This window comes from Anguilla rostrata, chromosome 4 (assembly GCF_018555375.3).
Source record: "Anguilla rostrata isolate EN2019 chromosome 4, ASM1855537v3, whole genome shotgun sequence".
Lineage (NCBI taxonomy): Eukaryota > Metazoa > Chordata > Actinopteri > Anguilliformes > Anguillidae > Anguilla > Anguilla rostrata.
Window position 1 is genome coordinate 66,903,846 of NC_057936.1, and position 24,848 is coordinate 66,928,693.

General features: G+C 47.2%; 2 protein-coding genes across 3 annotated transcripts in view; both read left to right on the forward strand.

Moving 5' to 3' along the window:
- Positions 1-2,040: 2,040 nt before the first annotated feature.
- Positions 2,041-12,307, forward strand: LOC135254241 (tripartite motif-containing protein 16-like). 2 transcript variants are annotated; one of them, XM_064334398.1, is made up of 4 exons: positions 2,041-2,328; positions 2,472-2,632; positions 4,476-4,523; positions 10,397-12,307. In XM_064334398.1, the coding sequence occupies exons 2-4, from the start codon at positions 2,620-2,622 to the stop codon at positions 10,963-10,965; spliced, it is 630 nt and encodes a 209-aa protein (XP_064190468.1). In that variant the 5' UTR covers positions 2,041-2,328; positions 2,472-2,619; the 3' UTR covers positions 10,966-12,307. The 2 variants fall into 2 exon arrangements, with proteins under 2 accessions (XP_064190468.1, XP_064190467.1); XM_064334397.1 differs by having other exon boundaries at positions 2,042-2,632.
- Positions 12,308-13,429: 1,122 nt separating this feature from the next.
- The window catches only part of nek1 (NIMA-related kinase 1), a 27,220-nt gene continuing 15,801 nt past the window's right edge, over positions 13,430-24,848 (forward strand). Inside the window, exons 1-16 of the mRNA XM_064334409.1 lie at positions 13,430-13,575; positions 15,051-15,183; positions 15,518-15,614; positions 15,820-15,917; positions 16,010-16,093; positions 17,089-17,213; positions 18,548-18,602; positions 18,898-19,098; positions 19,482-19,554; positions 20,304-20,434; positions 20,857-20,919; positions 21,326-21,385; positions 21,771-21,818; positions 22,113-22,196; positions 23,786-24,003; positions 24,239-24,385. Coding sequence (XP_064190479.1) covers positions 15,067-15,183; positions 15,518-15,614; positions 15,820-15,917; positions 16,010-16,093; positions 17,089-17,213; positions 18,548-18,602; positions 18,898-19,098; positions 19,482-19,554; positions 20,304-20,434; positions 20,857-20,919; positions 21,326-21,385; positions 21,771-21,818; positions 22,113-22,196; positions 23,786-24,003; positions 24,239-24,385 — 1,601 coding nt within the window. The 5' untranslated portion in view covers positions 13,430-13,575; positions 15,051-15,066. The remainder of the gene's footprint in view (positions 13,576-15,050; positions 15,184-15,517; positions 15,615-15,819; positions 15,918-16,009; positions 16,094-17,088; positions 17,214-18,547; positions 18,603-18,897; positions 19,099-19,481; positions 19,555-20,303; positions 20,435-20,856; positions 20,920-21,325; positions 21,386-21,770; positions 21,819-22,112; positions 22,197-23,785; positions 24,004-24,238; positions 24,386-24,848) is intronic.

A 24,848-nucleotide genomic window follows, 5' to 3' on the forward strand; every position in this document is an offset into this window, starting at 1 on the left:
GCTGGCTGTCCAGCCTGCCCTGGAGGAGTGGTGTCACTGGTTGGGTGGGAGCAGAACAGGATTTTCTGGTCGGCACTGGTCACAAGGCCTCACCAGGCCAGATGGGTGCTGCTCTTTAACAGTTTCAGCTTCTATCTCCTACCGTCCAGGTTCTAAGAGCAGCAGACCTGACGCAATGTCCTGAGTCTCCACTGGTAAGGAGGGGGATCCTCTCCCCATTGTCCCCAGTTACCTCAATATGACTCCAGTCACCTGGGGCACAGAGACCGTGGTAGGGGAAGCACAAAGGAAGGAGTTTGATCCTAATAACCGGTTGTTTGTTCCTAAATCTGCTCAATTTCAGATTCTCCAGCAGGCACCCTCCTCCCATCTTATGGGTCACCCAGGTTCTGGGATCAGCCTGGAGTTTGAGAAGAGGCGATTCTGGTGTCTGTCCATGGAGGTGGATACTCAAGCCTTCGTTGGCATTACCTGCCAACAGGTCGTCCACTCAGCCTCCAGCTGGTCTCCTCCAGCCACTGTCTATATCTCCCACTCATGGTCCCACATCTCCATGGATTTAGTTCCCAGGTTACCGCCACCTACTGGGTTGACCGCTGTGTTTATAACTGACAGATTTTCCAAAGCTGCTCATTTCTTGCCCCTTAAACTCCCTTCTGCAGTGAAGGCAGCACTAAAGGAGTCTGGAGGTGTTTAATAACCAGTGTGTGTGCATGACTGTGTGCATGTGTGAGTGTTTATGTATGTGTGAGTGAGCTTGTGTGTCTGTGGATGTGATTGTATCTGAGTGTGTGAGTTTGTACAAGTGTGTTTGTTTGTGGTGGGGGAGGGGTTTAAGTATAATTCTCCACTCGTTTTAGAAACTGGCAACCATACGTATGTAAGTATGTAAATTAAATATTTAATTTGGCAAAAAAATATGTTCACGTATTTCATGTTTCTGCCCAATCAAACAATCTAAACAAACAGTCACCACCCTGTCATATGCGTGCTTGTGTGTGTGTGATCTTTATGAGTAAATCTGCACTCTCTGCTCAGCCTGGCCTCAGTCCAACACCACACTACTGCAGCTTTGGGCAGATCCAGGACATCATTCCCACACTCTCTGTCACGCAGTTTCAGAGAAACAATACTCAACTTTGTCTCTGTCAGTGTGAGCAGTAAAATGGCTGAAGGTGGACCTGGGCCTGGAGTGTGATTCCTGCACTGAAAGAAAGCGCAATGCCAACAAGTCCTGTCTGGTGTGTCTGGCCTCTTACTGTGAAACTCACCTCCAGCACTGGCGTAGCCAGAAATGAAATTGCAGGTGGGCCTGAATAAAAGTTCATGGGCCACACAATTCATTCCATAAATAGCTCAATAGCATTTACAGTACATTACAAGCGCCAAAGTGTTCTGCTATGCGTTGGCCTGCTGTGCTACACTGCTGTTGCTTTTCTATTTAGTTTTGCTTACTTATGTGGATGTTTTTTCGCCAGGTTTATTTGCAGTAATACTGATTTGTCTTTACTATTAGACTTAAAGATTGTGTTAAACAACTAACATTACAGGTAACTTAAACTAATCGATGTCCTCAAAACATATCGGCTCGAGAAAGTCTCATAAATCAGCTGCTGAAGATGAATGAAAACTTGAGTCAAAATATAAAAGTACATGTTGCTCTTTGATAGGCTATATAGGCCACCAAAATTGTTACCAGAATTCCTTACCTGAAAGTTTGTTTTTTTATTGGATCACATAAAAGAACGTTAAAAGCCACGAGAATCAATCAAACCATGTCGCCATTTGCATCCCTTTCACTTACTCTTTCAGCTTCATTACTGTATTCGTGGAATCCACGCACTGACTTTGGATGAGCTCGATTGAATAGATGTTGAATAGATGAAAATGCTTTCACTAGGCTAAGTAGGGGAGGGGTATCGTATCAGCAGGGAAATTACGCTCTCAAAGTAACGACAGTGACAAGTTTGCGTGTCTTTTTCTTTTTCTTTTTTTTTTTTTGCTGTTATCGCTAAAAGGCGAGATGCGAGTTGCACCCTAGGATGGGCAAAAAGTGGGTGGGCCTAAGCCCAGCCAGGGCCACCCATAGCTACGCCCCTGACCTCCAGCCTCACTATAAATCTCCTGCCTGTAAGAAGCACAAACTAGTTGAAGCCACTGGAAACCTGCAGGAGAAGATCTGCTCTCATCATAAATCAGGAGAAGGCTGAAGTGAGTCGGGTTGAAGGACTCCTGGAGCGACTGGAGCAGGAGATTGCTGAGCTGAGGAGGAGAGACGCTGAGCTGGAGCAGCTTTCACACACAGAGGATCACACCCATTTCCTCCAGGTAACATCACTGGCTCTCTGACAGTCTGCACTGTGTATATTGCACATACAGGGTGAGGTGTGTTCCTCATTTACAAAGATCTGCCCCTGGCATCTGCACAAGAATCTGAATTGAGACTTTTTGTTCTGTCTGTCTGTCTGCAGAGTTGTCAGTCTCTCTGTGCCCCTGTTGGACCTGGAGACTTACCCAGCATCACTGTCAGTGCACACGTCTCTTTTGAGGCTGTGAGGAAATCTGTCTCTGAACTGAAAGAGCGACTGGAGGACGTCTGCCAGGGGGGAATTAGCCAAAATGTTCCAAGCAGGTTAGACCTACTAAAATACTTTTTCCTCACATCTTTCTCTTTAAATAATGAATGTTTACCATAAGTGAATATAATCGACTGGACCATAAAAATGACATAGAACATTTGTGTAGCAGTGAGGTCTCTGTTGTCACAAACACACAATAAAAAATACACACACATTCACTGACGAACACACACTCACACATGCACATATACTCACACCTCTCACACACACACACATACATGAGACACACACACAAGCACATGGTGTGATGACAGGTTTTTGATTATCTGAAGAAATCTCTGTAGATATTTCTGTTTAATGCACAACAGTACCTCAGAGTAGAGCATGAGTATAGTCAGAGTACAGCCCAAGGTAACAGTAACTCAAAGTAGAGTATGAGTATAGTCAGAGTACAGCCCAAGGTAACAGTAACTCAAAAGTAGAGTATGAGAATAATCAGAGTACAGCCCAAGGTAACAATAACTTGTTGCTCAATATTACAGTGTCAGAAGACGTTACTTTACATTACATTGTTGATTGTGTTCTTTCTCTAAAATAAGCTACTGCTGGATTATCTTCAAAGATAAATAAGCACTGGATGTGCTCCTAGTAATAATTTAGTTTCATATGGAACTTGGGAATTTGGAGAGTGAAAATGAAATTTTGTGACCACTAGTCACCATAGATGTCCCCAAATACACCAGAATTGGAAAAATGAACGACAGACACTCTATATAATAAAAAACAATCTTGGCTATATAACTAGGATTCTATAACTTAAATAATTGTTTTCAAAAAAATGTATATACCCGTTGAATAAATATGACTATGGAAATGTCCTGTTTTGTCCTGTTATCAGAGTTAATAGTGCTGGTTTTAAAACCAGTGTTACTTCTGGCACTTTGGTGAATCAGACACTTTTTCAAAGAATTAAAAACTTGTTGGGTAATGTCCGCTATGGAGAGCTGGTGGGGGCTCATATGGGGAGCTGGTGGGGGCTCATATGGAGAGCTGGTGGGGGCTTATTTGGAGAGCTGCTGGGGGCTTATTTGTAGAGCTGCTGGGTGGCTCATTCGGTTAAGGCACCACGCTGTGGTGCATGGATGAGCCCCACGGTCTCAGATCGAATCCAGACCAGGTCAGTGCCGACTGTGGCCCGGAAGTCTGTAGGGTGACCTGCAATTGCCAGTTAAGAAAATAACTAAAATATCAGCTACACCTAAAACTTATTATCAAATGAATTCTCCAATCCCACATAACGCTACCGCAACAGAGTCTACGACCCTTGCAAAACATGTGAATTTCATGATGTGTCCCTTTGAAAAAAGCGCATTTAGGTCTCATTATTCCCTTTGATTTAGAATGGAGTAATTTTGAATCTTCCTCATGCTCTCACATCTATTGACAAATCAACCTTTCACTAGTGACATCACTGAGATAAACATGGATAATCACCTGTACAATACTGTATCTCTGGTCCTGTGAACACTTTATGTGCCATAGATCTAATTTACTGACTAATCCAACACATCACATCAGATTACTGTAGTCTGAATGTAACGGATGTGGATCAGATTTGTGGCATGACACACATCTGGAGGTAGTTTGTGTAGAATGCCACTGGTATCAGATCTGAATGTAAATGCTCCTGTGTGTCTTCTCCTGTCAGCCTTCTACTGACAAAAATAATGATAGACATTATGTTCTATGAATCAAACTATTTTATATTTACTTTATTCCTGAATGATCGGTCATTTAAATGCATTTAATTTGTAAAAATGGAATTTAATTTCACCAGGAAATATGATATAAAGATTATCTTCAGGAGCTCATCTTTCTTGTGAACTCTCTCTACAGCGGATGACGTCGGTAATCCACAGCCCAGGAGAGAGGACTTCTTACAATGTGAGTCTGTAATTAAACATAAATTAACCAAAATAAGCAACGTGAGAATACGAGGTAATATGAAGAAAATATTATTCATAGTATTTTCTATATTCAGGACAGACTAGCTTTTGGGGGGGGGGGGGGGGGCACCTGGGACTTGCAGTATCTGCAGAGAAACTGGGAGGGTGTGCCAGGATGTCAAGCAGTTGTTACTACCGCCTGACTCGGCAGAACCGGTGCCAGCAGAGCACCGAAGAGGGGGGCGTTTGAAACACCGAAGAGGGGGTGTTTGAAATACCGAAGAGGGGGAGTTTGAAATAATGAAGAGGGCGTTGATGTAGCGCAAAGTATTCCCAGCTAGAAAAACATACGCAACCCGACTGTGGCCCAGAACCCGCGTTTCGGAATGTTTTGTTGGGCCGGAAACAAACATGTTGCTACTACAACCAACCAAAACTATTTGTGAGCTACTTACAGATGGCAGAGTATTAAATAATCTTAATATGAGAATATATTACTACATAAAATAAAAAGCAAAATACATCTTCAAACACTTGGCTCATCGATAGGCTATGTAGCCTGTCTTTCAATGGCTGGAGTAGCCACCACCACAAATATAAATGATACGTCTTAGATACACCAATTCAGCAGTTTTATCGTGATTACAGACAAGTTACAATGACACCACCACTAAGTAATTAATTGTGTCTGCTTTACTAGTATAACGCTCATTGCGACCCGTTGATTAACAGATGCATATTAATACACGCTAGGTTATAATACCGGTGGCACAAACAATAACAATACAAATGAAAGCCACAAGCAGCATTGGGAGGGGTCCAAGAATTGGCACTATTGCACCCGCTATGGAGCGATTTTAAAATGGTTTTGTCCTTATGATCATTATGCCTTCACCCAACATATCTACTGAATATCATGATGATTGTATAAAATATTTATGACTTACAGCCAATTTTGTGCTAAGAGGCGCTGTCGGATTACTTAGTTGCGTCGCCATGGATGTGTCCTAGCTGCTTGCCATAAAGGCCTTTACTATGTCGTAACACTTAAGCCGCATTTCCACTGCAGGAACTTTCCCCAGGAACAAGGAACCTTTTGAGGAACTCAGTGCGTTTCCACCGCAGGAACCGGGGTCTATATTAAGTTGCGGGGACTTTATTTTACCCCCAACAAAGTCCCTGATCGGGGAGTAGTACTTCCCAAATGTACAGGAACTTTGGGGGTGGGGCTTGCAGCGCTGGACATTTTATTTCAACCGCCATTTTAAAAAATCTGCAGCCGCAAACCTTCATTTTCAAAATAATAACTTGAATTCAAACTTTTATGTTATGCGGCACAGTAGCCTACTTTTGGTTATAGCCTGCCAACGTCTACAGATGAGAAAACATTGAGGATTATAACGCATATTACGTACCAAAAACATTCAAACGATTTATTTCTGTTGCTGAATATTTTCATCCGGATTTTCTTTGTTAGCCCATTATAATTGACTCAAAACGCTTGCCATAGTTATGTGAGGTATGCGGTAGTTCTGCGTAGTTTACGTTGGGGATACAGTAAAAGCAAACTGGAAAAATTTACCTTCGATCCACACTTTCTGTCAGGGTAAAATAACAGTTGATTCTAGTAATCGTCCCTTTTGTTTTTTCGGACTGCCATAATTTTACTCTGCGATTCTTCAAATCCACAAAAAGACCAGGCTAGAAAAAGACTAGACATGGACTTATGGTGCATGGTTCGCATCTGGAGGGCACACTTCAAGTATTTAGCTGCTCCGCTAACAGTAACTTTAAAAGATGAAAGCAAACGGTGGCTGTACACTGCAATATTAATTTTAATTTTCACGCAAGCCCAAGTATTCATTCTTTTTATTCTTGTCATTTTGCAATGGAAATGAGGATGAGAGTCGAATTAATCAATTCAACAGCAAATTGTTTACGACGTGTGCATGTTTTCTGCTATAAATGTTGTTACCAGTTATCTGTGGAATCTGAATGCATTCTGTGGCCTCGGATGTCAAGACATGTGTTTGCATAAAAACATAATGAATGTGTTTGAGAGGATATATAAAACAGTTACATTATATAGGCCTGTTATATCCTGTTTGTTGCATAACAACGGTCCAAGTCGAACTACCAACGACAGTTTTGCTTGACAATGGTAAAAAATAATATGCCCAAACGGCCACGGAAGAATATTTCAATTCCAGGTGATTAAGTTGATAAAAATGTATAAATACTAAAGTAACCATATATAGTCATTATTGGTAACCCGTTGTATAAGTGGAATAAACCCCTCCGGGCTGTCCCATTATTGGAAAATAACGTACTTCGGTGGCAGTATGGAGTTACAGAAGAAATCATACGACAGTAAGTGTATAATTCGTCTCGGTGCGTAGAACTGCCGAAATCCGTCCTGCTAGAGTTGGATAAGTATCTGCGTTCATTTACTAATTACATACCGCGTTAGATTTTAAACTTTTCCCTGTGTGGCAACTGTTCTTTGTTTTTAGGTTGTGTTAGGTTTCTTTGTTTTTAGGTTGTGTTAGGCTTCTATCTACCACTTTGATTCTTAGAATTGATAGATTGCAATTATTGCACTATTACAGACTGTGAACCTGTGTAATCAGCGCATTATTCGACTCAGGTTTTCAGTTGCTAATTAGGTACACTCGGAGCGACGCTAGCGTCGCTCCCTCCTAGTTTATGAGCCAGCTCCCCATTCCAGTCTGTGCTCTCCCCCTCAGAAGGCGCTTCCAGCAACGTGGCCCCCCTCGACAACGGAACCCCTCTAACCTCTGCTACCCCCCGCTGACCCCCTGTGAGAACTTCACGGTCACAGGGGGGCTATGGAACTGCCAGTCTGCTACGCGCAAGGCAGACTTCATCTCCGCCTATGCCTCCCTCCTATCCCTGCAGTTCCTTGCCCTCACAGAGACCTGGATCACACCAGACAACTCTGCCACTCCTGCTGCCCTCTCGTCCTCCTACTCCTTCTCCCACACCCCCCGGCGATCTGGCCGTGGTGGTGGTACTGGTCTACTGATCTCCCCCACCTGGAAATTCTCTGTTCTCCCCCTCCCTGACCTGTCTATATCCACTTTTGAATTCCATCCTGTCTCTATCACCTACCCTGCTAACCTCTATATTATTGTTATTTATCGTCCCCCGGGGCCCCTGGGAAGCTTCCTGGATGAGCTAGACACCTTGCTCAGCTCCTTCCCTGAGAACGGCACCCCGCTGATCCTCCTGGGAGATTTTAACATCCACCTAGAGGCCTCCCAGTCTGCTGCCTTCCTACCACTACTCCACTCCTTCGACCTCTCCCTACAACACTCTCCCCCAACCCACAAGGCAGGCAACCTCCTAGACCTGATCTTCCTGAGGACCTGCTCCAGCTCCAATCTTACTTTTACCCCCCTGCATACGTCTGACCATCACTTCATCTCCTTCTCCCTCCCCCTCTCTCCACATCCTCCCTCTCCTCCTCCCATCCCCACTGTCACTGTTCGCTCCCTATCACCCTCTTCTCTTGCTCCCAGAGTGACTGCTTCCCTCCCCACTCTTCAATCATTTTCCAGGCTCCCCACTAACTCTGCATCCTCCACCCTAAGTTCATCTCTCTCCTCAGCACTCGACTCCCTATGCCCCTTCGTCCCTAGGCCAGCACGTTCATCCCCTTCCAGTCCATGGATGTCTGACATCCTATGCACCTCCAGGGCCAGCCTCCGCGCTGCTGAGAGGAAGTGGGCCAAATCCAGGGACCCATCTGACCTCTCAGCCTATCAGTCTCTCCTGACAGAGTTTTCTTCTGCTGTCACTGCCGCTAAGGCAAAATTCTACCAAACTAAAATTCATAACTCCATTTCTAACCCTCGTCAACTTTTCTCTATTTCTCTACACGTCTCCTGTCTGTTCTGGCCCCACGATGGTGGAATGACCTCCCTGTGGAGGTCCGAACAGCTGAGACACTGACCCATTTCAAACGACGACTGAAGACTCACCTCTTCAGGCTGCACCTCTCCCCATCCCTCCCTACCCCCCTGTAAATGACTGTAAGCTTAAGGTTGTAACTAGGCAGCTGTTTCGTAGGTGACTTACGTGCATTAACTGTCTTAACGACTACTTGTATTTTTTCCATAGACTGCGTTGTTGCCGTTCTCGTTGTTAGTGTTAATCAGTTTAACCTTCAGGGTCCCAGTTGAACTATGCGGTTGTTCCCTGCACTTGAACCGGTACTTCTCTCTAGGGGTTTCGTCATACTTGTTCCTGGTTATGGTTATACACTTTGTTGTACGTCACCCTGGATAAGAGCGTCTGCCAAATGCCTGTAATGTAATGTAATGTAATGTAAGATGGACCGACGACAAAGTCGCTTTTATATACGTCAATGGGCTAATTTGCCTAATCTTTGCAGGACTTTAGACTGCGGTGGAAATGCAGACAACAATGGGCTGAAGGAACCTTTTAGTTCCTTGAAAAGTAGTTCCTTTGGGTGGAAACGCGGCTTTAAATGACCCAGTGTGTATGTAGAGCTGCAGCGCTGCAACTAAAAAAGGCGTCAGACTAGTGTTGTCATGATACCAAAATTTTGACTTTCATACTGATACCAGGTTTAGTATCACGATACTCGATACTGAAACGATACTTGAAACTTAAACGATATGGATTCGATACTCGGTACTTAACGATACTGAAATTAACTTAATAGATCAGAAACGTAATGTCCACAAGGGCTGACCTCATTTTCGAATTCACGGTTTATTAACGACCTGGTTTATTAACAACATTTTGTTTGTGGGCTAGGCAGCAGAAAGAAGAAGAAGAAGAAAACGCAAAATCCCCTTAGTTTGGGGCTTTATTGTGTGGACATGTGAAGTTGTTTATGAATTCTGTCTGTTGAAATGGGGTCATAATGTACAGAAATTAATGTTTTTAAGAGCTGAGTGTCTGTGGCTGTTGTGGTTATTTCTGTGGGGAACCCTTAAAAGTGCCAAACTCTCGGTGCTGTACAGGTATGGGGCATGCCCCCGCCAAGGCGTAACTGGGGTGGATGGCATACCTGCCATCCCAATTTAATTTATTTAGCAGACGCTTTTATCTAAAGCAACATACAAAAGTGCATATCAAGGTCCATTAATAATACATTAGAAAAACAAATATCATTTCCAGAGAAAATTATATACTTGTAGATATAATAAAATAAGAAAAGTAACCTAGATCACACAGAATTTATTTTAACAAGACTAGGAAACCTAGTATATGGCTGGACCTAACACACGTGATCCGGCCAACCAATGGTGTATCTTCATAACTCGGATGACCAATGGTGTAACTTCATCTGTCAGTCACTCAGTCACTCAGTCAGTCACAGCCATTCGCGTTTGTAGGGCTGGCCCTGCTGTTGCGGTCCAGACAGAAAGTTGGGAGGGTTCAGTCGGTTAGGGGTCCATGTTCATTGCTCTCTGGTGACCCCTGCTGGTCGATTGGGTTCCCATGGACTGCATGTGAAAGTTGCGTATGAAAGGTTCTCCTCTGACTCTGTTCTGTGAGCTTAGCTGCAGTCTGTGGTGTGAAAATAAGCAGCTGGTGACACCACGTGTTTCGGAGGAGAACCTTGGGTGTCCAAAGTTACTCTCCCAAATCAACAGTGGGGTTCACAGCATGAGCATGGCTGCAGATGATTGGCCGTTCCAAACTGGGGTGGGAATTAGACATGCCCAGTCCCCATTGGGCTCCAAATGTATTTTAAAAACAAATAGAAATAACATGTGAATGGAGTAAAATATGAAATTTAATTGTGTGTAAAATATGTAATTGATGTTTATTATTATAATTACTGAGCTCTCTTCTCTCCTTCTGCTCTCTCAGATTTCTGCCCACTCACACTGGACCTCAACACAGCACATAGACGCCTCCAACTGTCTGAGGGGGGCAGAAAGATCACTTATGTCAACGAAATCCAGCCAGATCTTAATCATGATAATCCAGAGAGATTTGACCACAAAGTTCAAGTGCTGTGCAGTGAGCGTCTGCTTGAACGCCATTACTGGGAGGTTAAGTGGAAAGGGGATCGGGTTTGTGTAGCAGTGTCATATGAAGACATTGGCAAGAAAGGAGAGGGTGATGACTGTCGTCTGGGAAGTAATAACAAGTCCTGGAGTTTGCGCTTATCTAACCCCAAACACTCTGTCTGGCACAGTGGTAATGACATTAAAATCTGTGCTCTCAACTACTCTATAATAGGAGTGTACCTGGATCACGGAGCAGGAACTCTGTCCTTCTACAGCGTCTCTGACACAATGACCCCCCTGTACACAGTCAAGACCGAATTCACTAAGCCCCTCTGTCCTGCGTTTGGGTTTTCCAGTTACAGATCCTCTGTAAAACTGTGTGATCTGAATGATGCAGCCAGTGAAGGGAAGATCAGCTGTAATTAAAGAGGGAGAAACACTCAAATGCAACAGAAAATAGATTAAATGAAACAATTAAATGAATGAATCAAATACATAGGGGCCGGCTAAGTGCTGTAGAGTTTGAAACGACCTGAAATTTTCAGCCCAACCCTACATAACCCCGCCTTCTTTTCAGTCCAACCCTACATGACCCCGCCTTCTTTTCAGTCCAACCCTACATGACCCCGCCTTCTTTTCAGCCCAACCCTACATGACCCCGCCTTCTTTTCAGCCCAACCCTACATGACCCCGCCTTCTTTTCAGCCCAACCCTACATGACCCCGCCTTCTTTTCAGCCCAACCCTACATGACCCCGCCTTCTTTTCAGCCCAACCCTACATGACCCCGCCTTCTTTTCAGCCCAACCCTACATGACCCCGCCTTCTTTTCAGCCCAACCCTACATGACCCCGCCTTCTTTTCAGCCCAACCCTACATGACCCCGCCTTCTTTTCAGCCCAACCCTACATGACCCGCCTTCTTTTCAGCCCAACCCTACATGACCCGCCTTCTTTTCAGCCCAACCCTACATGACCCCGCCTTCTTTTCAGCCCAACCCTACATGACCCCGCCTTCTTTTCAGTCCAACCCTACATGACCCCGCCTTCTTTTCAGCCCAACCCTACATGACCCCGCCTACTCTTCAGTCCAACCCTACATGACCCCGCCTTCTTTTCAGTCCAACCCTACTTGGCACATGTCTGTTTTTTTTTTTTTTACAAAGAGTGCCTATTTTTAAAAATATCTGATTTTGCTGTTATTGTGGTTTTGAGTTTTAGATAAATGTATTCATGTTTATTGGTTTAAAAATGGGTAATTCCTTATTTGTCTTTGAAATTTTGTTTATAATTTTGTTAACAATTTTTGTCATAGATGATTTTTCTTTATGGATTTTTGACTTTTAAAGGAATGTGTTTTAGTTGTTTTGGAAATTTAAAACCAATAAAGCCAAGTCTAATGCTTGCATTCCAATATTACAGTCAGCTCCATAATGTTTGGGGCAAAGACATGCTTTTTCTTGAGTTGGCTCTGTACTCCAAAACTTTAGATCTGTACTCAGGGTATTCACATGTGATTAAACTGCAGATTCTCAGCTTTTATTTAAGGGTATTTCATGCATTTTGGTTTCACCATGCCACACATTACCGTGTGTGGGATATGTCAGAGCATCATGGTAATGGCGTTTATATGGAGGTGCTGCTGTAAAATCATTAAGACACTTTGGGTTTCATGGCTGTTGTTGTTTTGCATTATACTGGGATATGTTGGGTCCTAAATGTTGTGATTGTTTACAAGAAGAATGAAATAAACAAATGGTTGTGGTAACACTCCATGTGACAGTCTGTGGTTATTGCTGTCTGTTGATCGCCTGTTAACGGCCTTATATGATGCATTTTAAAAGAACTTGTTCACTTTCTAGAGTTCATTTTTACATAACTTCAGTTCTGGTGATTATAAATGAGCGTTCTGGGCCTTCTTGGTGATGTCACACTTTGTCCTCTTGAGACTAGGAAGAGGAGGAAAGCAAGGCTGTCCCAGACCACCACACAGACCGACAGGTTTCTGACCCACCAGGCCTCTCTCTGTGCTGTGAGGCCCAGCGGTGGGGATGTGTGACATCAGATCCTCTCGGGAGATAGTGGATTTGCAACGCTCAGATAAAATCTGTTTTTACGCTGTACTTTACACACATTTTAAATCATTGTTCACATAAACCTGTATGGGAAAATGAACTGTGGAGCGCTGGAGCTGGAACTTGCAGGGAAACTGATGATGTGATGGCATTTCCTCTGTATAAGGTAAAGGAGACTGACAAACTTTTCCCTGCTGAATTACTGGGGCTGCTGACCATAATGTGGACAACAGCGACCTCTTGTGCTCATGAAGAGAAATACACGACAACGCAGAAGATAAAATAATGATAATTCTCCATAGAAAGGACGAATGTTTCTGTCCATTGGGAGCCATGAGGGCTTAAAGTGATAATTCAATTTTTTTTAAAAAAATATTTTATATTTTATTTTATTATTCAGTTTTAGTGTATGTTTCTGATGACTCTGACAGTTTTTATGTGTGATGAAGTACATTTTCATGAAACTCATTCAGGCTAACTGGTAACCCTGATTATAACGATAATTCGGAAAATAAATTGGGTGATAAAAATAGCAAGATTTAAAACACCATCTGTATAATGTAAATAAATTTGGGTAAACAAGTTTCTTAGTTGCCATGCGGGAACACGTGGTCATTTTAATTTCAGTTTAATAATCTACATAACTGTTATAATAGCCTAAATGATGAGTAAAATCATCGTTAACTTCAGTCTGAAACGTACTGTTAAAACAAAGCGTTCTTTGTGTACATGCCGGGAACGGTTGCTAGGGTGAAGCATCAGCGCGCATCAAATCCGCAGTCTTGCGGCCTATAATATTGATTGACAGCGGTTTAAACCTCTTGTTGTGGGATTCTGCTAAGATCCAAAGCAAATTGACCAATGAAATGTGACAAGGTGGGCGGAACTTCCGCTGCAATAGCTTGAGAATGCGGGGGCGACTGAAGCGGTATGCTGCTGCAGCGGTGAGCATCCAGTACTCTCGTAAGTCAAACTTCTCCGTCATTTTATGTTTTTAAAAACCATAACATGACCATCCTCACGGACACACGGAAACGACTCGCAGTACAAGTCATCAGATCTGGCTCGGCTGTTGTCAGTTCTACAGTGACACAGATAACTATACTGAGCGCCTTATATTCGGCGTAACGTTCTGAATAGCATTAGCCACCCGTTGACTTCGCAGGCCGTATCTTGGAGCATCTCTCCGTCTCCAGTCGCTTCAAACTGCGGTTCTGTGAAGCGGCCGGAATTGACGGATTGTTGGCTGTATTAGCTTGCGACATTCTGAGATATTCTCTAATAGATACCGATGAATGTGCAGGCTAACGGTAATTACATGTCAGCAATGTTAGAATACAAGTGTATGATAACTTGGCTAATGACAGACGGCCAGCTAGCTAACTATCCGTGGTTATGACTACCTTCATATAACGCCAGACTACTGTACAAGTTATTTAATATTTAAGATGCTTATTTTCTGTGACTTTCGGTGTTGTTTCGGTCGTTTTTTTTAACTGCGCTACTTTTAATTTAGCTAGCTACTAAGGCTGATGAACAAGAAAGCCAGTATGATATTTATTTCTGGTACATGTAACAGTAGTTGCGATAATAACTTTGACTCAAAAGCTAGCTCTGCATGGACGGAACGTGTCATTCTCTCTGCAAAGTAACTGTAGCCGGGTTGCTACATTGTCGGAATTGCATTTGATTGTCCGGGGCTGGATGGCTGCTCTCTCTAATGCAGTTAGGATGACAGCCGGCTAATGCACCGGTGCCCTGGCATCAGTGGAGTTAATCGGGAATTGCTGAACGGATTAAGTAATTATATATATTTCACTGCATTAAAAGCCTGCCGTCTCTGCCCAAGAGGACAGTTGCTTCCCCCTGTCAGTAAATTATGCTCCAGATGAGCTCACAATTGTGAAAAATGGGGGAAATCACAGAAATGGTTAAAATCGAATAAAGTCACTGTGCTGCCAAAAAAAAGCCAAAATCATGGAATCTGTGACCCCCGCGTTCTGTGACAAACACCCAGGTGTAGCCACCATTCACTCACAGACGGGACTGAGCTGAAGTGTTTCTCTGTGAATAGCAGTCTTACCATTGGCTTCCACTGTCACGTGACAGCTCCACCCAATGTGGTGTCACCAGGCCCAGTTTGCAGTCACTAGGTGTTGGTGTTGTGTGGCAGTATAGTGTTCTTTGTGTGCAGTGTGCTTTTGAGTAAGCAGTGTGTAGTGTGTCTGTATTTAGTGCACCTGTATGTAGTGTGTGTAATATGCCCGTGTGTGGCGTGTTCATGCAGTGTTATTGGCGTGCCCGTGTGGCGTGAGGATAACTTGTCAATGACGTGTCGTTGTGGCATGTTGGTGTGGTGTGCTGATGGCGTGTTGGTGTGGCATGCTGATGGCATGTCGGTGTGACGTGTTAATGGCGTGTACACCTGCTCTCTGCAGCCCAGCATGTGGAAACATGGATAAATACAGCAGGATCAACAAGATCGGAGAAGGCTCCTTCGGGAAGGCCATCCTCGTCAAGTCCAAGGAAGATGGGAAGCAGTACGTCATCAAGGAGATTGGCATCTCACGGGTGAGCCAATCACAGGCCTTACTTCTAACGAGTGAGCCAATCACAGGCATTCCCAATGAGCAGTTGGCAGTTATGCTAAATGACAACATCACTTCTCTCTGCCAGTTAATATGCTGCCCAACAGAGTTTCCAGGAAGTCTTCTGTGTGTGCGGGGGAAGATTTTGACTGCTACACCGCTGTGTTCCTGTTATATTCTTCCTTCCCAGCAGTCCTCTGGAGCTAGTGTGGAGTAACACTGCATCACTCATGTCGTTTTGTATTTGTGTTTATCCTTACTCAAATGGTTTTATTGCCCAGTGTCTGGTGGCCTAACTGCCTTCTTTGTGCCTTCAGATGTCCAGCAAGGAGCGGGAGGAGTCCCGCAAGGAGGTGGCTGTGCTGGGGAACATGAGCCACCCCAACATCGTTCGGTACAGGGAATCCTTCGAGGGTGAGAAGCCCAGACTGTGTCCTGAACCTGGGCCTTACTAGACCCATCACTCCCCTGTGTGTGTGAGAGTGTGACTGTGAGTGTGTGTGTGTGTGTGTGTGTGACTGTGTGTGTATGCGTGTGTGTGTGTGAGTGTGTGACTGTGTGTGTGTGTGAGTGTATGTGGTATCTCTGGTAACGCTGCAGTAAGCGCTGTCCTTCACAGAGAGCGGCTGTCTGTACATAGTGATGGATTACTGTGAGGGCGGAGACCTCTTCCGCCGCATCAACGCACAGAAAGGTGTGCTGTTCCCTGAAGACCAGGTAAGGCCCAGGCCAAACCCGCCCCCCCACGGACACGCGCAGCACTCTGCCCCCTCCCTGAAACGGCTGTCCCCTGTACCCCCCCCAATCAGATCCTGGACTGGTTTGTGCAGATCTGCTTGGCTCTGAAGCACGTCCACGACCGCAAGATTCTGCACAGGGATATCAAATCCCAGGTACGGCTAACGCACACGGAAACCGTCTGGAGACACGCCCAGCAACCACCTGGAGACTGCCCGGCCCCCCCGGAGCTCATTAAAGACCCCCTCCTGTCTGTCTGCCTGTCTGTCTGTCTGTCTGTCTGTCTGCCTGTCTGCCTGTCTGCCTGCTGTCTGCCTGCCTGTCTGTCTGCCTGCTGCCTGTCTGCTGCTGCCTGTCTGCCTGTCTGTCTGCTGTCTGTGCTTCTGCTGCTGCCTGCTGTCTGCCTGTGCTGCTGCTGCCTGCTGTCTGCTGTCTGTCTGCTGTCTGCTGCCTGCCTGCTGCTGCCTGCTGCCTGCTCCGCGCTGCCTGCTGCCTGTCTGCCGTCTGCCTCTCCTGCTGCCTCTGCCGTCTGTCCTCGTCTGTCTGCTGCCTGCTGTCTGCCTGTCGTCTGTCTGCCTGCCTGTCTGCGCTGTCTGCTGTCTGCTGCTGTCTGCCTGCCTGTCCTGTCTGTCTGCCTGCTGTCTGCCTGCCTGCTGCCTGTCTGCTGCTGTTCTCTGTCTGTCTGCCTGCCTGTCTGCTGTCTGCCTGCCTGTCTGCCTGTCTGCCTCTGTCTGCCTGTCTGTCTGTCTGCTGTCTGCTCTGCTGCCTGTCTGCTCTGTCTGCTGCCTGTCTGTCTGCTGCCTGTCTGCTGTCTGCCTGCTGTCTGCCTGCCTGCCTGTCTGCCTGTCTGTCTGTCTGCCTGCTGCTGCCTGTCTGCCTGTCTGTCTCCTGTCTGCTGCTGCCTGTGCTGTCTGTCTCCTGTCTGTCTGCCTGCTGTCTGCCTGTCTGCCTGTCTGCCGTCTGTCTCTCTGCTTCTGCCTGCCTGTCTGCCTGCTGTCTGCACTGTCTGACCGTCTGTCTTCACATATCTGACGTGCTGCCTGGGGTTGGGCTGCCGGCTCAACAGCTAAGTTGATTTTTGGTCTCTGTCTATTCCTATGGCTCAGTTGCGCGTTTATATTTACCAAAGCTGTCCAGCTGGGTGGAACAGAGGATTCACTTAATCGTAGGTCTCCCCTCCCCACACAGCACAGTGGAGCTGGCCAGGACCTGCATCGGCACCCCTTACTACCTGTCCCCCGAGATCTGTGAAAATAAGCCCTACAACAACAAAAGGTACCAGACCAACCACCGCTTACATTACACATTACATTACAGGCATTTAGCAGACGCTCTTATCCAGAGCAACTTACACAACTTTTTACATAGCATTTTACATTGTATCCATTTATACAGCTGGATATATACTGAAGCAATTTCGGTTAAGTACCTTGCTCAAGGGTACAACGGCAGTGCCCTACCCGGGAATCGAACCTGCGACCTTTCGGTTACAAGCCCAGTTCCTTACCCACTGTGCTACACTCCGTCCTATAATTCCTGTGAATGATGGCCATTTTTTACCCATAATTCCTGTGGATGATGGCCAGTTTGTACCCATAATTCCTGTGAACGATGGGCAGTTTTTGCTCACCCAGTTAGAACCCTTCTGGGCCTATACAGTTCTACACTGCGCGTATGAGCCTTGTGAATCCCCAGGTAGTTTTGCCTGCTTGTTTTTCCGTGATGTGTATGTGTCTTGAGTTTGATTGATTGATAGTGTAGATAAGCTATAAGGAGCACCTGTTGCTTGCACTCTCTCTCTCTCTCTCTCTTTTCTGTTCTTTCTCTCACTCTCCCCTCTCATGCCTGCCCACTCTCGGTGTTGCTGACTAAGCGCAGGTGCATTGTGGGTAATTGGATGATGTGATGTGTTGTGCTGTTGAGGGGCTGTGCTGAAGCAGGAAGCCTTGGTTAGGGTTAGGTTTGGTTGATGTTTCTGCTCTGATTTGTTTGAGTGAATTAATCTGTCCCTCCCTGCACATGACCTTTAACCCCCCTCCTTTCTGCACTCCCGCTGCCAGAGAGCGCCGTCTCCATGGCGACCGCCCCATACCGCCAGCCCCTCTTAATTAGTTTACCTTAACGAGCGCGCCCGATCGCTGCTGCCCACCAAGCAGCTCCTTCCTGTTTAAAACCCTCCTGTCTCATCTGATCTGTTCACTGATCTGAGGTCAGTCTCCCTCTCTCGAGCCAGCTGTAACATGGCTTTATCACTCCTTAGCAGCTAGCTGCAGCTTCCCAGCTAATAGAGCTATGAGTGTGTTAGCATTTCATCCAATAAGGGGTCGACCGGAAATGACCGGAAGAGGAAGGCAACCGTTATCGCAGCCCACAGCCACTCTTCTTCTGTGTTGACTGAGACATTGGGAAGGCTTTCTGCAGTGTATTTTGGCCCATGGGAGTAACTTTTCGTCGTGCCTGGTTCTAGGGCATGCCGTGCTACTCATTGGCTAGTGTCGACTCTTCCCTGTTCCTTTTTGGCCAGTGGTGACACTTACCTATTCCTCATTGGTGGATGTGGCCTCCCCTCTGTTTCTCATTGGTCGGTGTGTTTGTCTGTCTCTCCCCAGTGATATCTGGGCCTTGGGTTGTGTCCTGTATGAGATGTGCACGCTTAAGCATGCAGTAAGTATCCCTGTGTGCTCCTCTCCTTGAGTGTGTGAGTGTGTGTGCGTGTGTGTGTGTGAGTATGTGTGTGTGAGTGTGTATGTGTGAGTGTGTGTGCTCCTCTCCTTGAGTGTGTGTGTGTGTGTGTGTCTGTGTGAGTGTGTGTGTATGCGTGTGTGTGTGTGTGTGTGTGTATTGTGTGAATGTGTGTGTGTATTGTGTGAATGTGTGTGTACGTGTGTATTGTGTGAATGTGTGTGTACGGGTGAATGTGTGTGTGTGTGTGAGTGACCCGTAGCCTGTGTTGTGTCAGTTTGAGGCAGGTAACATGAAGAACCTGGTGCTGAAGATAATTCGGGGGTCGTACCCCCCCGTGCCCCAGCAGTACTCCCCAGATCTGCGGGGCCTGCTGGGGCTGCTCTTCAAACGCAGCCCCAGAGAGAGGCCCTCCGTCAGCACCGTCCTGCACAGAGCCTTCCTGTCCCGCAGGATACACAGGTTCCTCACCCCACAGGTAACACACCTGCATACAGGTATACCTCACACACAACCCGCAGGATACACAGGTTCCTCACCCCACAGGTAACACACCTGCATACAGGTATACCTCACACACAACCCGCAGGATACACAGGTTCCTCACCCCACAGGTAACACACCTGTATACAGGGATACCTCACACACAACTGTCTGCAGGGGTACCACACACACTCCTGTGTGCAGATTTACCTCACACCTGTGTGCAGATTTACCTCACACCTGTGTGCAGATTTACCTCTCCTGTGAGCAGATTTACCTCACTCCTGTGTGCAGATTTACCTCACTCCTGTGTGCAGATTTACCTCACTCCTGTGTGTCGGGCTCTGAGTGATAGAGCTGTGATCCTCCGTCTTTCAGCTCATCGCTCAGGAATTCAGCCCCACCGTCCTGCACCAGCTGCAGCTCAGCTCTCAGCCACAGGCTAAGCCAGGTAACCTAGCAACCAGCAGCACGCACGCACACAGACACGCACACACGCACGCACACTCTTTCACACACACACACCCTCACACACACTCTCTCACACACACACACCCTCACACACACACACTCACACACCCTCACACACACACCCTCGCACACACGCACGCACACTCTTTCACACACACACACCCTCACACACACACACACACACACTCTCTCACACACACACACACCCTCACACACACACTCACACACCCTCACACACACACTCTCTCACGCACACACACACTCTCACACGCACACACACACACACACACACACACACACACACACACTCACACACACACACACACACACACACACTCACACACACTCACACACACACTCTCTCACACACACACACACTCTCACACGCACACACACACACACACACACACACACACTCACACACACACACACACACACACTCTCTCACACACACACACACTCACACACACACTCACACACCCTCACACACACACTCTCTCACGCACACACACACTCTCACACACACACACCCTCACACACACACACACACTCTCTCACACACACACACACCCTCACACACACACTCACACACCCTCACACACACACTCTCTCACGCACACACACACTCTCTCACGCACACACACACTCTCTCACGCACACACACACTCTCTCACACACACACACACTCACACACACACACACACACTCACATGTTCTCTCTGTCTGTAGCTAAGCGCCCTGCGGCTGGCCCCGCCCCTGTAGCTCCCGCCCAGAAGATCACCAGACCGGCCGCTAAGTATGGAGTGCCTTTAGCCGCCCGCAAGCCTTCGGACCGGAGACCGCAGGTCCGCCACAGACAGGTCAGTACCTGCGCACTGGGCAGGTGTGCTGACCACGCCCACATGTGTGTGTGTCTGACCACGCCCACATGTGTGTGTCTGACCACTCCCACATGTGTGTGCCTGACCACGCCCACCTGTGTGTGCTGACCACGCCCACGTGTGTGTGCTGACCACGCCCACCTGTGTGTGCCTGACCACGCCCACCTGTGTGTGCGCTGACCACGCCCACCTGTGTGTGCCTGACCACGCCCACATATGTGTGTGTCTGACCACGCCTACATGTGTGTGTGCTGACCACGCCCACCTGTGTGTGCCTGACCACACCCACGTGTGTGTGCTGACCACACAACGTAAAACTTTTAAGAATGAAAAAAAAGAATCCCTTTCGCCCCGCCCACATGCCCCGCCCTGTTGCTCTAAGTGTCTGATGTTTCACCCAGGCCCCCTTGCCAGCCCCTCAGAGGACACTGAGTCAAGCGGAGGAGGAGAGGAGGAAGTGCGAGGTACAGACACCGCCCCCCCTGCCCCGCCCCCCCTTTTCCACCTGCTTCCCCCCCAACCCCCATCCCCAGCACTGGCCTAATAACCTCCTGACACCTCTCTCTTCCTCCTCCTCCTTTTTTCCGATAGGCTGTACTAATGTTCCTCTGCTTAGTACCCTCCACCCACCCCACTCTCCTTTGTCTGGCCAATCAGAGCACAACCTGCACACTGTGGGTGTGGCCTCAGAATCTTCCTCCTTCCAGAGTTCTAATCTAATACTTTCAATCCTTTGCTTTTTATGTCTGTGTCTGTGTGTGTGTGTGTGTGTGTGTGTGCATGCCTGTGTGTGCATGCATGTGTGTGTGCGTGCGTGTGTGTGTGTGCGCGTGCGTGTGTCTTTGTGTGTGCTTGGTATTTTTACTGTAGGAGAACGTTCGGAAGAAACGTATGGAGCCGATGGAGAAAGACCGAAAACAAAGAGAGCAAGTGAGAGACGCACACACACGCACACACACACACACACACACACATGCTATCTGTGAGGATGCAGAGTTCTAATGCAGTGTTCTGACGCAGTGTTCTGACCCAGTGTTCTGACCCAGTGTTCTGACGCAGTGTTCTGACGCAGTGTTTTAATGCAGTGTTCTAACGCAGTGTTCTAACACAGTGTTCTGACACAGAGTTCTAACCCAGTGTTCTAACGCAGTGTTCTGACGCAGTGTTCTGACGCAGTGTTCTGACGCAGTGTTCTAATGCAGTGTTCTGACGCAGTGTTTTAACACAGTGTTCTGACGCAGAGTTCTAACGCAGTGTTCTAACGCAGTGTTCTAACGCAGTGTTCTAATGCAGTGTTCCTCTGTCTGGTGTTCAGGCCCTCCTGCTGAAGGCCAGCCAGATGAAGCGATTTGAGCGGGAGAAGGTAACCAGCAAACGCTCTAGGAGTATTACTGTATAAATAGTATTAATACGTAATATGAATGTGTTAATGTATTAATAATTTATTATTTGTATATTATTGCTTAATTACTGTATATAACATCTGTATTATGCATAGTATTCTGATAACATATAATGAATAGTGTGAAAATACGTAATTTATGGTAATGTATGTATTAGGTGTATTTGAAATGTGTGAGCAATACGTCATTTGATTTAATCTCTGTAGTGCAGCTATGTATGATCTCTGACCTCTGACCTCTGACCTGTCCTGCAGCTGAATCGGATCAATCGGGCACGAGAGCAGGGCTGGCGGCATGTCCTGAGCTCTAGCGGGGGAGGGGGCAGTCCTGAGAGGAAGGTGAGCCCTAATCCCACAGCCCTAATCCCAGAGCCCTAATCCCACAGCCCTAATCCCACAGCCCTAATCCCACAGCCCTAATCCCACAGCCCTAATCCCAGAGCTCTAATCCCACAGCCCTAATCCCACAGCCCTAATCCCACAGCCCTAATCCCACAGCCCTAATCCCACAGCTCTAATCCCACAGCCCTAATCCCAGAGCCCTAATCCCACAGCCCTAATCCCACAGCCCTAATCCCCAGCCCTAATCCCACAGCCCTAATCCCACAGCCCTAATCCCAGAGCCCTAATCCCACAGCCCTAATCCCACAGCCCTAATCCCACAGCCCTAATCCCACAGCCCTAATCCACAGGCTCTAATCCCACAGCCTAATCCCAGAGCCTAATCCAGGCTCTAATCCCACAGCCCTAATCCACAGCCCTAATCCAAGCTCTAATCCCACAGCCCTAATCCCACAGCTCTAATCCCCAGCCCTAATCCCACAGCCCTAATCCCAGAGCTCTAATCCCAAGCCCTAATCCCACAGCCTAATCCCACAGCCTAATCCCAGCCCTAATCCCACAGCTCTATCACAGCTAATCCCAGAGCCCTAATCCCAGGCCTAATCCCAGAGCCCTAATCCCACAGCCCTAATCCCAGCCTCTAATCCCACAGCCTAATCCCACAGCCCTAATCCCACAGCCTAATCCCACAGCCCTAATCCCACAGCCCTAATCCCACAGCTCTAATCCCACAGCCTAATCCCACAGCCCTAATCCCACAGCTCTAATCCCACAGCCCTAATCCCACAGCCCTAATCCCACAGCTCTGATCCCACAGCCCTAATCCACAGCTCTAATCCCACAGCCCTAATCCCACAGCTCTAATCCCACAGCCCTAATCCCACAGCCCTAATCCCACAGCCCTAATCCCACAGCCCTAATCCCACAGCTCTAATCCCACAGCTCTAATCCCACAGCCCTAATCCCAGAGCCCTAATCCCACAGCTCTAATCCCACAGCCCTAATCCCAGAGCTCTAATCCCACAGCCCTAATCCCACAGCCCTAATCCCACAGCCTAATCCCACAGCTCTAATCCCACAGCCCTAATCCCACAGCCTAATCCCACAGCCTAATCCCACAGCTCTAATCCAAGCCTAATCCAGCCTAATCCCACAGCTCTAATCCCACAGCCCTAATCCCAGAGCCCTAATCCCACAGCCCTAATCCCACAGCTCTAATCCCACAGCCCTAATCCCACAGCTCTAATCCCACAGCCCTAATCCAGAGCTCTAATCCCACAGCTCTAATCCCACAGCCCTAATCCTAGTGCTCTAATCCCACAGCTCTAATCCCACAGCCCTAATCCTAGTGCTCTAATCCCACTGGCGTAACCCCACAGCTGTAACCCCACAGCCCTAATCTCCCTAATTGCTTTTCCTCGATTGCAACAGTTATAGAAATACGAAGATATAAAAACAAAAACAGTATAAAAATGTCTAAAATAGATAATAGAGCTGAGTAGGTTGATAAGAGTGGAGGACAGTTCTTTGACTGTAAACACAGGACCACAGCTTAGTGTGCCTTTAAGGTCTCTTTTTGCTTTCAGTTTTTTGGAGGTGGTGGTGGGGTGGGTGTAGCCCCTGTCCCAGTGGTGGGCGTGGTCCCTGTCCCAGGGCCAGGTGTGGCCCCTGTACCAGCAGTAGGTGCGGCCCCTGTCCCTGACTCAAACAAAAGCCAGCTGGAGAATCAGCCTCCCACCCCAGAGCAGAGCCCCAAACTACAGCCCAAAGAGGTGGGCAGGACCGGCATGGAGACCCCCAGCAGGTCAGCCAGTGTGTGTGTGTGTGTGCCTGTGTGTGTGTGTGCATGTGTGTGTGTGTGTGTGTGTGTGTATGTATGTTTGTGTGTGCGCGTGCGTGTGTATGTATGTTTGTGTGCGCGTGTGTGTGCATGTGTGTGTGTGTGTATTCATGATTGTGCATATGTGTGTGTTTACTGCAGTCCATTGTGGCACATACAGGAAGTCACAGGTTTGGGACATTTCTCTTTTGTGTTAAAGGGGTGTGCCAGCAGCTGCCGGACCTGTCATGTGCAATGGCCCCAACCGTCTCCCTGCCAACGGCCCCTCCCACCTCCCCAACCACGACGCTGTCAAGCGAGAGCTACGCAGACTGGAGCTAGTTACCAGGCATGCTAATGCCAACAAGTGAGTCCACATGAAAAAAGCACTAATGCTAGCAGGTGAGTTGAAGAAGACACTTAAAAATGCTAATGCTAGCATGTGAGTCCACGGACCATAAAAAGGGCTAATGCTAACCATTGAGTCCACAGGCCATAAAAACTGCTAATGCTAGCAGGTGAGTCCACCGGGCATTGAAAGGCACTAATGCTAACCATTAAGTCCATAGGCCATAAAAACAGCTAATGCTAGCATGAGAGCGCACAGGGCACTGAAAAGTGCTAATGGTAGCAGGTGAGTCCATTGGACAGTAAAATGCTACGGAATATGTCACCAAACGTTGTAACCATGTAGGTCACAAAACCCACTAAACTATGAGGTTAGCCCTGCGGATCACTGTCCAGGCCCGTAACTGCTAGTGCTGCAGCGATTGTATCGGCGCTGCATTGTGCTGAGTGTTGTGCTCTCTGCCGCCCCCTGTGGCCGCCGC

Bases quoted from the DNA above. Each gene is read 5' to 3' on its own strand.
- LOC135254241 (XM_064334398.1), top strand. The intron at 4,524-10,396 runs GTGAGTCTGTAA...CTGCTCTCTCAG, and splicing joins GAGAGAGGACTTCTTACAAT to ATTTCTGCCCACTCACACTG.